Genomic DNA, 12,922 nt, shown 5'->3' with positions numbered 1-12,922 from the left:
TTATAAGTGTCAGCCACAGTGAGCGTGTTAATTTTGAGATGGAAAGGATGCATTCCATATCAAACATTCCCTCCCATACCGACTTGGCATTTGAGGCAAACATATTCGTTGAGATGCAGACTCTTTACACCAGTGCACCACCACTCTCACTTCAGCCTTCACTGGATGTAAGTATCCCAATAGCCTAGTTCAAAAGCAGATTTCCCAAGCAATCACATCCTATCCTGGTACTGGTGATTCCTGCAAAAAACAACTTTGGAGCATACCACTTGTCACCCAGCATTATCCTGGTCAAGAATGTATCAATCAGCTATTTAGACAAGGCCATGCTTCCTAAAATAATGCCCTGAAGTGAGATCAGTTCTGTCTGAGATTTTGCCCATCACACCTACAATAGCTTGTCGTCACCCTCCCAATCTCCGCAACATCCTTGTCAGACCCTAGGCTCCTTCTGCACCCATCTCCCTAACCTATGGCTCCTACCGCTGTGACCATCCCCACTGCAAGACTTGCCCTATGCACCCTCTTACCACCACCTATTCCAGTCCTGTAGCTATGAAAACATTGCTATCAAAGGGAGAGCCACCTCCGAAATGCCACGTCATATACGTGCTGTTATGTAAATGCTATTCGACCTTTTACATCGGCATGACTACCGTCCAGTTATGGTCAGGATGAATGGGCACAGGCAGAAGGTGTATACAGTCAACACAAAGTATCCTGTTGCAGAGCATGCTCTACAACACGACGTCATGACCTTGGTGCGCATTTCACCACATGCACCATCTGGATTCTTCCCCCAGACACCTGTTGGAACTAGCACTATAACTGACAGATAAGACGTAAAATGAAACAGTTGTTCACTTGAGATTTTGTTACTGCTGAAGTATATATATTATGCATGTAGTTTTCTGTTTTGAATACAACAGGGAGGGGCCTATAGCATTTTGTCACTTTTTGTGCACTGACAGTGAACTGTAAACTTGAGAAATATGGGAAAAGTAAGTGTGTGTGTGTGTGTGTGTGTGTGTGTGTGTGTGTGTGTGTGTAACACTGTAAAAGCAGTGTCATTTTCATCTCAGATGTTGGACACCTTATAATTACAGTAAATAGTCTGGTTTGCACTTGTTATGTTCATTTATAGGCTTATTAATATAAAGTGATTTGTGAGCAAGGAAATTAACATTTCTGGGCTGTTGCTTAAGTAGATTTCTGCACCCAATGCACAATTATTGAGGAGTGTATACAGATAAGTGCAATTTACCAAATATTCGTCGAGATCATTAGTCAACTTGTATTATATTTTCATGACTGCAATTATTCAGATCTTGTAATGGGATTCCAGACTGCTCTGCATATACTTGCAGAGTTTAAAATACATTCATTTGTTTTGCTGTTAGCAATTTTTAATTTCAGACCTGTATAAATTCCTCATGTTTATATACCTTTACTTGTACTTGTTGCTTTTATGAGACATATCTCAGAATACTCTGCAGTATACTGAGTTTGTTTAGATCTGTATTGTCCAATCCACGAATGACGGCGCTTCGTGCGTGTCGAGATCTCGACGCACTGACGAGAATGGCACTGTTGACGATTCCAAGCGACAGTTACGGTAAGTGAATGTGGATGCTTTCCAGTTGAAGGAAGTGTATATCCTACAAATTATGTCTCTCACTTGTTTATGCAGGATTTATCACTTACCACCACCATCAGCAATGATGACTCGCAACAAATGAAATATAAAATCACTAAACAACTCGCTACTATCACATTTAATGCACGCATTAGCAACGGCATTCAGACCAGAGCACTCGGAACACTTCTGAGTGCTCGTTGACTGTCAACATATGCATGATGTAAGTGCAGAACAAGCCTAAACTCTACTACCGTCACTCGTGACTCCTTCTATAGTGTAAGTGTATCATTTGTTGGAACTAGCTGAAAATTGCCTGGATTTTTATGTATGGCAGGCTTCTGTTAGTCCATCTCCCTGTCCTTCCTTCTCTCTCCACATTATCACACTGACACCAGTACAAGACTGGCGGTTCTTAACCTCACAGTATCTTTCCAGATTGTAAATAACGTATGTAATAAATTTGATCAAATCATTCCAGCGGTTTAGGATCAGCTCTTTACCCACGGCTTTGTTTGCATTCACATTATGGAACACACTTCACGCATACACGAGATGTGAGAAAAGTAATGAGGCTGAAAATATTGATCTGGCAATGCTGTGTTGCTCTGCTTGTGCAGACCAGTGTGTTTATCCCCTTCCAAATACTCTGTCCCAATTTCAGCTCCATATAGTCATCAAGTGATTTTTGAAAGCGCTATCAGTGAAGTTTTGTTTTTGTTGTGTGTTACAAAAATGGAATAGCAGAATTAAGTGGACCTATGCACTACGGAGAATAAGAGCAGAAGTTTTTCGCTGGCACAAATCATTTTTAGAAGGTCGAGAACACATTGAAGATGAACCTCACTCAGGAAGACCTTCCACTTCAAAACCAGATGAAAACACTGAGGATGTGCACGCTATTGTGAGATCACACCGACATTTAACAATAAGGAATTTTGACCAAAGATTTGCACATACGAAATGTTTGTGCCAACACGGTGACGAAGAACCTCGTGACCGAGCAGAAAGACAGTCGAAAAAATGTGTGCACACTTATTCTTGAAAGGATTTCCAAAGACCAAGAATGGATCAGTCGTGCGATCACAGGTGACGAATTCTGGATTTGCGAGTACGGTTCTGAGAAAGCGACAGGGTGAGGAGTAGCACACAGAGACATCTTGACCAAAAGTAGCTCATACGAGCAAATCAAAGATGAAAACAAAGCGGATTTGCTTCTTTTGACGGTTGGGATATTGTACATAAAGAATTTGTTCCTCCAGAACAAATTGACAATCAAGTGTTTTACAAGTATATCCTCTGAAGTTTCAGGAAGAGGGTGAATTGAGTGACAATTTCAGACAAGTGGGTGCTCCGTAACAACATCCCATGTTACACTGCCACTTTTGACCTCAAAGAGCATTCCAGTTGCTACACATCCCCTATTTACCTGATCGGAGTCCTTATTAAATTGAAAAAGCCCTAAAGGACATTTTGGGACTCTGAAGAGCATTCAAAAGAGTGTTACCGACATGTTAAATGCCAACCAGTTGAAGCCTTTAAGCAGCACTGACTACGTACGACGACTCAGTGGGTGTGTAGCTGTCAAAGGGAACCACTTGGACAAGGGACAATATTACCAAAAAAAAAAAATAAACAAATATAAAAACTTCAGTGGATAAAAATGTTCTGGTGTAATCACAAGTGCCGGAACAAAGACTAAGAATGCAAGACCAGAGAAGGCAGCGAAATGACGTCTGCCAATGGTGCACGAATAGGACCTCACCACAACAGGCGCGCCCTCAAGCCGAAATGAATAAGAGTGCTGCTCCTGCCAGCCTCTGCTGCTGAGATCCGCTCAGTATACAGACATTACTGGAAAGTAATCACAGGGTATTAGCACGGCCTAGCAGACAGTGCTACGAGACCAATTAGTAGTGATCCACAAACTTGCCTCAACAGTGCATATAGCACAGGACTGATTATATTGCCTGTCGCCCATCGCTTGCAACACTAAGTATTGTCAATCTGCTTTATTGAAATAAAACTACTTGTGTTATTTGCTTGAATTGTTGTATAGAATTCTGAGAACTCAGCATCACTACTTTCCCAACACACCTTGTATTACACCTGTATGTCTAGCAAATTTCACCCTGGAAGTTTTATTTTCAAGCAGATTAATATTTATGACATCACATCCCCTAATCTATGTTATGTACAATGACCAACTGTCCAGGTACATCCAGTAATATATGTGACTACTGTCTGCAATGTATTGTGAATAGATTTAGTAGTAAATAAATAATACGTTAAAATGTCATGCACGATGCGACACTTCCTCACGCTCATGTTTACGACGCTGCGTCTCCTTAAGTGTGCCATACAATGAAACATTTTTGTAGGTACATCCAATGGCATATGTGAATACTGTCTGCAAAATGTGTTGCAATTGACTTGACTGCAATGAAGTAATAAATTAAAATGTCTAGCATGATACAGTAGTTTTTCATCCATTCAGTGTTTATGATGCTGTATCTCCTGCACTAAGTTTTGTGCGATGATGTATTTTTCTGGTACATTTAGTGGGGTAAATGAATACTGCCTGCAGAATGTGAAATGAATACAGTTAGAAGTAATAAATTCAAACATCATGCTTCATGAGGCAGTTTTACGCACGAACGGCGAAAACTTAATAAGTGACAAACTTTCTTCCTTTCACAATTTTGTAAAGGGGTCACCAGCGAGAATTGTGTGTGAAGTTCGTTGCAAATCAAAATGCTCTCATTCACAGACACCGGATGACTAAAGTATGGGTATTCTCGCATCATGGGATACACTGCTGTTTCACCCTCACCCCCACCCGTTTGATAAGTGGGTCGTTCTTACCCCACAGTGATTCTTTCCAGACAGTATGATATGCATACCGAGTTTGATTGGAAACAGTCCAGCAGTTTAGGAGACATAGAACATACATTCATACACACATACATACATTTATACATTTTTATAATTAATATATGTATTTATATATTGTGTACATTACAAAATATATAACCTGTGTCTGCCCAATTGTCCATTTGGGGATCATATAGAAACTGAAATAAATCGGCAAATAATTAAGACGGCCCTGAATACAAGGCGATGTTTTTTTTATGAGGCTCCTTGAGAAAAAAATTAGTTTTTAGATATTCAGACTACTCAAAATTATACCCACTTTTACTGGCAAAGTATCTGCCAAAAAGTTAACATCATACCTATTCTAAACTTATGCCATGTATTGACTATCTACATTTTGACAATACTGCAAGTAAAATAAATGAAAAGAAATGGTCTACCTTTTTTGCTTGCAAACTCTTTAGTCAATGGTATCATTATTTTTAATCATTATCATCCTCCTAATAGCACAGCTGTGAAATTAATATTTTCTTTGTCACAAACATTTGGCTGTTTCTTCTTAATGTGTTGCTCTTTCTGACATTGTCTTTGAGGTGGGACCTGAGAACACAGCTGTTTTTTTCCCCAAATATCTATCAGATTTTGCTTACTTTCTTTCTTGCTTCCAACCATATCACCCACCTGACGCACTATCATTTCCTGTATGGAACTAACTGGACATCCCCTTTCATTCTAGTCATACATCATGGTGAGTGTCAACAACATTGCAACACAAATACACCACTGGCCACTGTCCAGGCTTTTACAGTATCCTGGAGAAATGAATACTATTCTTAGTATTTGTCAAATTTTAAGTCAGTTTGATTCTGACTACAAATGGATTCAGGCAAACGCAGTTTGAATGTAGTATAAAAATGATGTTCATAAAAGCCAAAGTATGTGGCACGGATTCCCACGGTTGGCAACACTACGAAATTTGCTGCTCGCTCAACGCAACCCTCCCTGCTATCATCCTTGCTTTCAGCCAAGCTGGGGTCACTATTTGCCTTCCAAATTCCGTGACATGTTTAAATGGTATTCTAATACACTAACAGTGACCGAATTTCTCATTTGCAATCCACTAAGTAAATCATTACAGTCTCTCATAACAAAATAAAATACTGGTCTGAGTTCTGAATTAACTAATATTTTTTGAAGGACGATATTTCCGTTTTTGAATGTTACCATTACTCAAAGAGCGGCATTAATGTTCGTACATGTTATGCGTGCACGTATGAATACCTTACTGCAAATCTGTTGAAATATGACAAAAATTTGTGAGACGATAGAATTTAATGCTACTTCCTCGTGTGTCTCACAAAACTGAAATTTTAGTCAGAACAGTAGACTGCTGTAGTGGCTACTTCATAACTTCTTGCATATCTCTTGCAGTAGCGCCACAGATGTCAGCGTTGCATGATTATTTGAGCAACATCAATCCTGTATCAAGCACTTCAGTGTACCGGAAAATATCAAGAGTGTTGGAACGCAAGTATTGTTTCCTATTCTTTAAAATAAATCTGCACTTACCTCAATAACCACAGCTTCACCTCTAAATGTAAGAAAGCCCCCGAAAAATGTATGCCTACACCTATATACTCTACTAAACAACATAAAAATGTTGACCTCAGGAGCAACAGTTTAATCTGCAAAAATAAGATGACCCTGTATTTTTTTTAACAATGAATTTGGGAAAAACTTTGTCTTATAATTGGGTAAATATGTTATACATTATATACATATATGTTTCAAGTCAGATTACAAAAATCTTATGTAGACATTGATCTTCCTCTTATCTTGCACGTCACTTGTGCAAAGTGCAAAATTTCATCAAGATACATACATTAGTGTGACTTTCTGAGTGGCAAGTGAATATATCATCTGTACTTCCTATCAGCTAAGGAAATGGAGATAACAGTATGCTGTGTACTAGAAAAACATCCAACTTCTAGCAAGCTGTTGACAGATGTCTCGTACTGCACTTCAATCAACTGAACTTTCCTCAAGAAAAAATTGATGATTCAAAAGGAGCTAAATATACAAAGAGCATCAGGCACTGCAATATACCAGCACAAAATAGAATACCATCTTTTCTATGGTAGACTACCTGTTAGAACTAAACTGAACTACATCACTGATCACAATACGCTTACTAATTTGACATCTCATCACTAGTGTTTGATGAAGCATTGCATTGACCTCTGGAACCCTTTGAAGACATAAATGTAAGTCCTGATCTCTTCTGCATATCCAAAGTAACATGCTTCAGCATTAAAATAAGTACTTAGATATGGACAGAACAGTGTGTGAAGAATCCCTGACTTACCACACACGGATTGGTAGAGTTGCAAGGCCCAAAACAAATCACTTCATAAATAAAACAGATTACTTTAATGAAAAGTAATTACATTCCTGTAACCGGTGCACCCAGCACATAAATATTGATTATAAATGCCACAGAATTGCAAATTCATACTATTAATGGTGATTAACAAATTAGTTTCACAGTGTCGAGGGTAATAACAAAACTGTCACCACATTATTTATATATGAAGATGTGAGATGGGAATGTGAGGTCTCACAGGAGACGTGCCAGACACAAGTCCCTGCAGTCGCACTACCCTCCGTGTCCTCGGTGGCTCAGACGGATAGGGCGTCTGCCACGTAAGCACGAGATCCCGGGTTCGAGTCCAGGTCGGGCCACGCATTTTCAACTGTCCCCATCGACATGTAGTGACGCCTGTATGCAGCTACGGGTATTCATTTCATTGTTAATTTCATCACTACATTAATAGCAGCTACCCCCCCGGAAGGCAGTCAATGGAGTAGAAATCCTGCAAAATATTTTATTAGAAAGTTTTCTTTGATACAACTGGAAAAGTAGACTTAAATTACTCATTTTCACAAAATTTAAGAGGTACAAAAGCAGAAAGCTTATTTACACAACATTCAACACACAATGAATAATTGTTTAGTGGATGAGCTTGCCATATCTTCCGGGGTAAAACCTTCTCCATCCCTCGCCTTCTTGTCCGCTCCGGCAAGCAGCAGCATCCTCGTCGCTTCTTTCTTTGTGGTGGTGGCAGCCCAGTGGAGTGGCGTTTTCCCCCAACGATCGCGGGCATTTAACTGCACTGGCGACGTTAGCAGCACCCACAGGATCTTCAAATCACCTCGATAAGCAGCCATGTGCAGAGGTGTCTGCTTGTTCGAGTCTTGCGCATTGACATTTGCCCCCGCATTCAGCAGACACTTGACAGTGCGCAGTCCCACATCTGAGGCTCTGTTCGAACTGGAGAACATACTTGTACCATCGTTCATCACTGCCAGGTGCAGGGCTGTAAACCCATTGGTATCTCTCGCATCAACTGGTGCACCTTCGGCCAGCAGGTTCTGCAGCTCATCCACTCTGCCACATTTAGCTGCCTCTGTCAGCCTTGCTGCCATGTTCTGTGTCTGGTTCACAGGTGAAGTCTGCTTCACAGATGAAGTCCTGCAAAATACACCACAGTTAGCACAATTCTCTACACTGGCGATACGGCACGTGTAATTATTACTGATGTTACGAATGCGAAAGTAACACTGTCTGTCACGCTTCACAACTAAACCGCTGAACCGAGTGGGATGAAATTTGGCACGGAGATAGCTGGAATGCTGAGGAAGAATAAAGGCTACATTAGAACACATGTAGTACAAGATATTTACTGACTTTAAGCATATAATGCAAAATATGGAACAACAAGCACTCTTTGGACAAACTATTTACTCTTCAATTTTTGAGCTTTATCATATTTGTGAAAAGACTTTTATTGTTTGATTCAACATAACAAATACAAAGCTAACACAATCCTAAATGCGTTTAATCCATACTTGCATACAAACATTATACATAAGCACGTCAAACAATAGAAAATCCAGGATGGAATGTAACAATACGAGAGAAGGAAAGTTGCTACTCACCGTATAGCGGAGATGCTGAGCCACGATAGGCACAATAAAAAGATTCACACAATCATAGCTTTCGGCCATTAAGGCCTTTGTCAGCACTACACACACATACACACATGCACACTCACGCAAGCGCAACTTGCACACGCGTCTGCAGTCTCAGAGAGCTGAAACTACACTGCGACCAGCAGCACCAGTGCACGATGGGAATGGAGACTGGGTGGGGGTAAGGAGGAGGCTGGGGCGGGGAGGGATACTATGGGGGGAGTGGGGGACAGTGAAGTGTTGTAGTTTAGACAGAGGGCAGGAGAGAAGATGCGGAGGGAGGAGAGGGGGTAAGTAGCGGAAAGGAGAGAAATAAAAATAAAAGAAATTAAAAGACTGGGTGTGGCAGTGAAATGACGGCTGTGTAGTGCTGGAATGGGAACAGGGAGGGGGCTGGATATGGGTGAGGACAGTGACTGACAAAGGTCGAGGCCAGGAGGGTTACGGGAACGTAGGATGTATTGCAGGGAAAGTTCCCACCTGTGCAATTCAGAAAAGCTGGTGTCGGTTGAAAGGATCCGTATGGCACAGGCTGTGAAGCAGTCATTGAGATGAGGGATACCACGTTCGGCAGCGTGTTCAGCTACATGGTGGTCCACTTATTTTTCGGCCACAGTTTGTAGGTTGCCGTTCGTGCGGACACACAGATTGTCGGTTGGCGTGCCTACATAGAATGCAGCACAGTGGTTGCAGCTTAGCTTGTAGATCACATGACTGGTTTCACAGGTAGCCCTGCCTTAGTGACTGGACTGGAGTAGGTGGTGGTAGGAGGATGTATGGGCCAGATCTTGCATCTTGGTCTATTACAGGGGTATGAGCCACGGGGTAAGGGATTGGGAGCAGGGGTCATTTAAGGATGGACGAGTATATTGTGTAGGTTCAGTGGACACCAAATACCACAGTAGGAGGGGTGGGAAGGATAGAGGGTCGGACATTTCTCATTTCAGGGCATGACGAGAGGTAATCGAAACCCTGGCGGAGAATGTAATTCAGTTGCTCCGGTCCTGTATGGTACCGAGTTACGAGGGGAACGCTTCTCTGTGGCCGGACTGTGGGAGTTTAGGAGGTGGTGGGAGACTGGAAAGATAAGGCAGGGCAGATTTGTTTTTGTACAAGGATGGGGGGACGATTACGGTCAGTGAAGGCTTCAGTGAGACCCTCAGTATATTTAGAGACGGACTGCTCGTCACTGCAGATGCAACAACCGCGGGTGGCTAGGCTGGATGGAAGGGACTTCTCGGTATGAAATTGGAGGCATTGCTGGTGGTTAGTATATTTGATATGGACGGAGGTACTGATGAAGTCATCTCTGAGGTGGAGGTCAACATCTAGGAAGGTGGGTTCTTGGGTTGAGTAGGACCAGGTGGACAAGTTGTTAAGGTTCCAGAGGAATGCAAATAATCAATCCAGATAGTAAAGGTGAGGACACCTTATTCACATTCCTCTGGAACCTCAACAACTTCTACCCCTTTTGCTTCACCTGGTCCTACTCAATCCAACAACCCACCTAACTAGATGTTGACCTCCGCCTCAGAGATGGATAGATCAGTACCTCTGCCCATATCAAACCTACTAACTACCAGCAATACCTCCTCTTCGACAGCTGCCACCCATACAGCCTAGCCACCCGCGGCTGTTGCATCTGCAGTGACGAGCAGTCCGTCTCTAAATATACTGAGGGTCTCACTGAAGCCTTCACTGACCGTAATCGTCCCCCCATCCTTGTACAAAAACAAATCTGCCCTGCCTTATCTTTCCAGTCTCCCACCACCTCCTAAACTCCCACAGTCCGGCCACAGAGAAGCGTTCCCCTCGTAACTCGGTACCATACAGGACCGGAGCAACTGAATTACATTCTCCGCCAGGGTTTCGATTACCTCTCGTCATGCCCTGAAATGAGAAATGTCCGACCCTCTATCCTTCCCACCCCTCCTACCGTGGTATTTGGTGTCCACTGAACCTACACAATATACTCGTCCATCCTTACACGACCCCTGGTCCTGATCCCTTACCTCGTGGCTCATACCCCTGTAATAGACCAAGATGCAAGATCTGGCCCATACATCCTCCTACCACCACCTACTCCAGTCCGGTCACTAACTAAGGCAGGGCTACCTGTGAAACCAGTCATGTGATCTACAAGCTAAGCTGCAACCACTGTGCTGAATTCTGTGTAGGCACGACAACCGACAAGCTGTCTGTCTGCACGAACGGCAACCGACAAACTGTGACCGAAAAACAAGTGGACCACCCTGTAGCTGAACACGCTGCCACATGTGGTATCCCTCACCTTAATGACTGCTTCACAGCCTGTGCCATACGGATCCTTCCCACAGACACCAGATTTTCTGAATTGCACAGGTGAGAACTTTCCCTGCAGTACACCCTACGTTCCCGTAACCCTCCTGGCCTCGACCTACGGTAGTCACTGTCCTCACCCATCCAGCCCCCTCCCTGTTCCCATTCCAGCACTACACAGACGTCATTTCACCGCCACACCCAGTCTTTTTACTTCTCTACATTTCCGCTACTTACCCCCTCCCCCTCCGCACCTTCTCTCCTGCCATCCATCTAAACTGCAACACTTCACTGACTGCCACTCCCCCCATACTATCCCTCCCCCTCCCCGCCGCAGCCTCCTCCTTAACCCCACCCAGTCACCACTCCCATCATGCACTGGTGCTGCTGCTCACAGTGTAGTTTCAGCTCTCTTAGACCGCAGATGTGTGTGGAAGCTGTGTGCATGTGTGTATGTGTGTCTACTGCTGACAAAGCCCTTAATGGCCGAAAGCTATGATTGTGTGAATCTTTTTATTGTGCCTATCGCTACTCAGCATCTCCGCTATATGGTGAGTAGCAACTTTCCTTCTTTCGTATCGACACATAAACGTGTCATATTTTAGCCATTTAGTGTCACACATCTCTTATACCTTCTGAGATGCTCGAAGACTCACAACAGCATCGCTGAAATGCTCTATGATAAACAGAGATACATAGTGAGGCTACATTTGATTACGATATGCGAGCACTGCCACGGGTAACAGAAAGATATTTCAGGGCACATAATGTTACTGTACGTACAAATATTATAGTTTCCACTGCGACACACTACAAATCATTTATTTTTCTTTCTTCATTAGTTTAATGCTATTTTAATTATTTTAGAAAGACCACATTTTATTTTAGTACCGTCACCATCGCTCACCATAACAAAACTACTTATATGCATCACCGGCTCACAGACTTGGGGTTATCTTTGCTGACCCTCAATCAAGAGGACCTAACTTCGATTCCTGGGCAGTCAGATTTTCTCCACTCGGGACTGCCAAATGGGGTCTCACAGCCAATAAAGCAATACGCACATTTCATTTCATTACACAGGCATGTGAGTGTTGCCGTGTTAACAGCTAGAATATGCTCATACAATTGCCAATGTGTTTAATTCATACTTCCTACTAATAATATTAAATGAAAAAGTATATTTATTGTTTAAATTTTTGTAACTAAACTGGTGAAATGATTTTGATGAAAATTACGGTATATTGATAATTTTTACTTTTTGGACCGTCTGACTACATCTGAATGAAACCATTTTCGTGCCATACACGTTTTGCCTTTGTTCTCTGCAAGGCATCTTCAGTGGCCTGGTATATGTACATATTTTTTACTATTTAGTTTACATTCTGGGACAATGTACCTATAGGTTATAAACAGTTCTGATGGCTGTTTTTGCTATCATTAGTAATATTTTAAATTCTACTTACAGGTTGCACGGACGATTTTCTACATATTACGTTTCTGTTCCATTTTTGGAGCTGCTCCTCTTCTCATAATTGCCACTTTGGTTTTTTTTCCAGATTTCACAGCACTAGGAACTGAACACTTGTTTTGGTGCAATGTTTTGGTTTGTGTTGCCAACTGCCAGATGTCATTGCCAACAATTGAATGTGTGCATGCAATCAGATCACTAATACTTCCAAAATTACGCTCAAAAGTTGACAATAACATTCAATCTTTGGTAACAACATCCGACAATTGGCAACAAAAAGCAAAACCTTGCATCCTGATCTTTATGTGTTCAGTTCCTAGTGCTGTGAAATGTGGAAAAAACCCAAAGTGGCAATTATAAGAAAAGGATCAACACCAAAAATGGAATAGAAACGTAATATGTAGAAAATTGTATGCTCAATCTGTAAGTAGAATTTAAAATATTATTACATCATAACAAAAACCAACCACCAGAACTGAAACTTCCTGGCAGATTAAAACTGTGTGCCAAACTGAGACTCGAAATCAGGACCTTTGCCTTTCGCGGGCAAGTGCTCTGCCAACTGAGCTACCCAAGCACGACTCACGCCCCGTCCTCACAGCTTTACTTCT

The 12,922-nt window shown here is 42.1% G+C and overlaps 1 protein-coding gene across 1 annotated transcript in view; it reads right to left on the bottom strand.

The window, feature by feature from the left end:
• LOC124553501 (serine/threonine-protein phosphatase 6 regulatory ankyrin repeat subunit C-like) overlaps positions 1-12,922 on the bottom strand; it is a 211,211-nt gene that overhangs the window by 12,353 nt on the left and 185,936 nt on the right. Inside the window, exon 7 of the mRNA XM_047127355.1 lies at positions 7,508-8,042. Coding sequence (XP_046983311.1) covers positions 7,508-8,042 — 535 coding nt within the window. The remainder of the gene's footprint in view (positions 1-7,507; positions 8,043-12,922) is intronic.

The sequence above is a fragment of the Schistocerca americana genome, chromosome 11 (genome assembly GCF_021461395.2).
Source record: "Schistocerca americana isolate TAMUIC-IGC-003095 chromosome 11, iqSchAmer2.1, whole genome shotgun sequence".
Lineage (NCBI taxonomy): Eukaryota > Metazoa > Arthropoda > Insecta > Orthoptera > Acrididae > Schistocerca > Schistocerca americana.
This window is presented reverse-complemented; position numbering and strand designations above follow the sequence as displayed.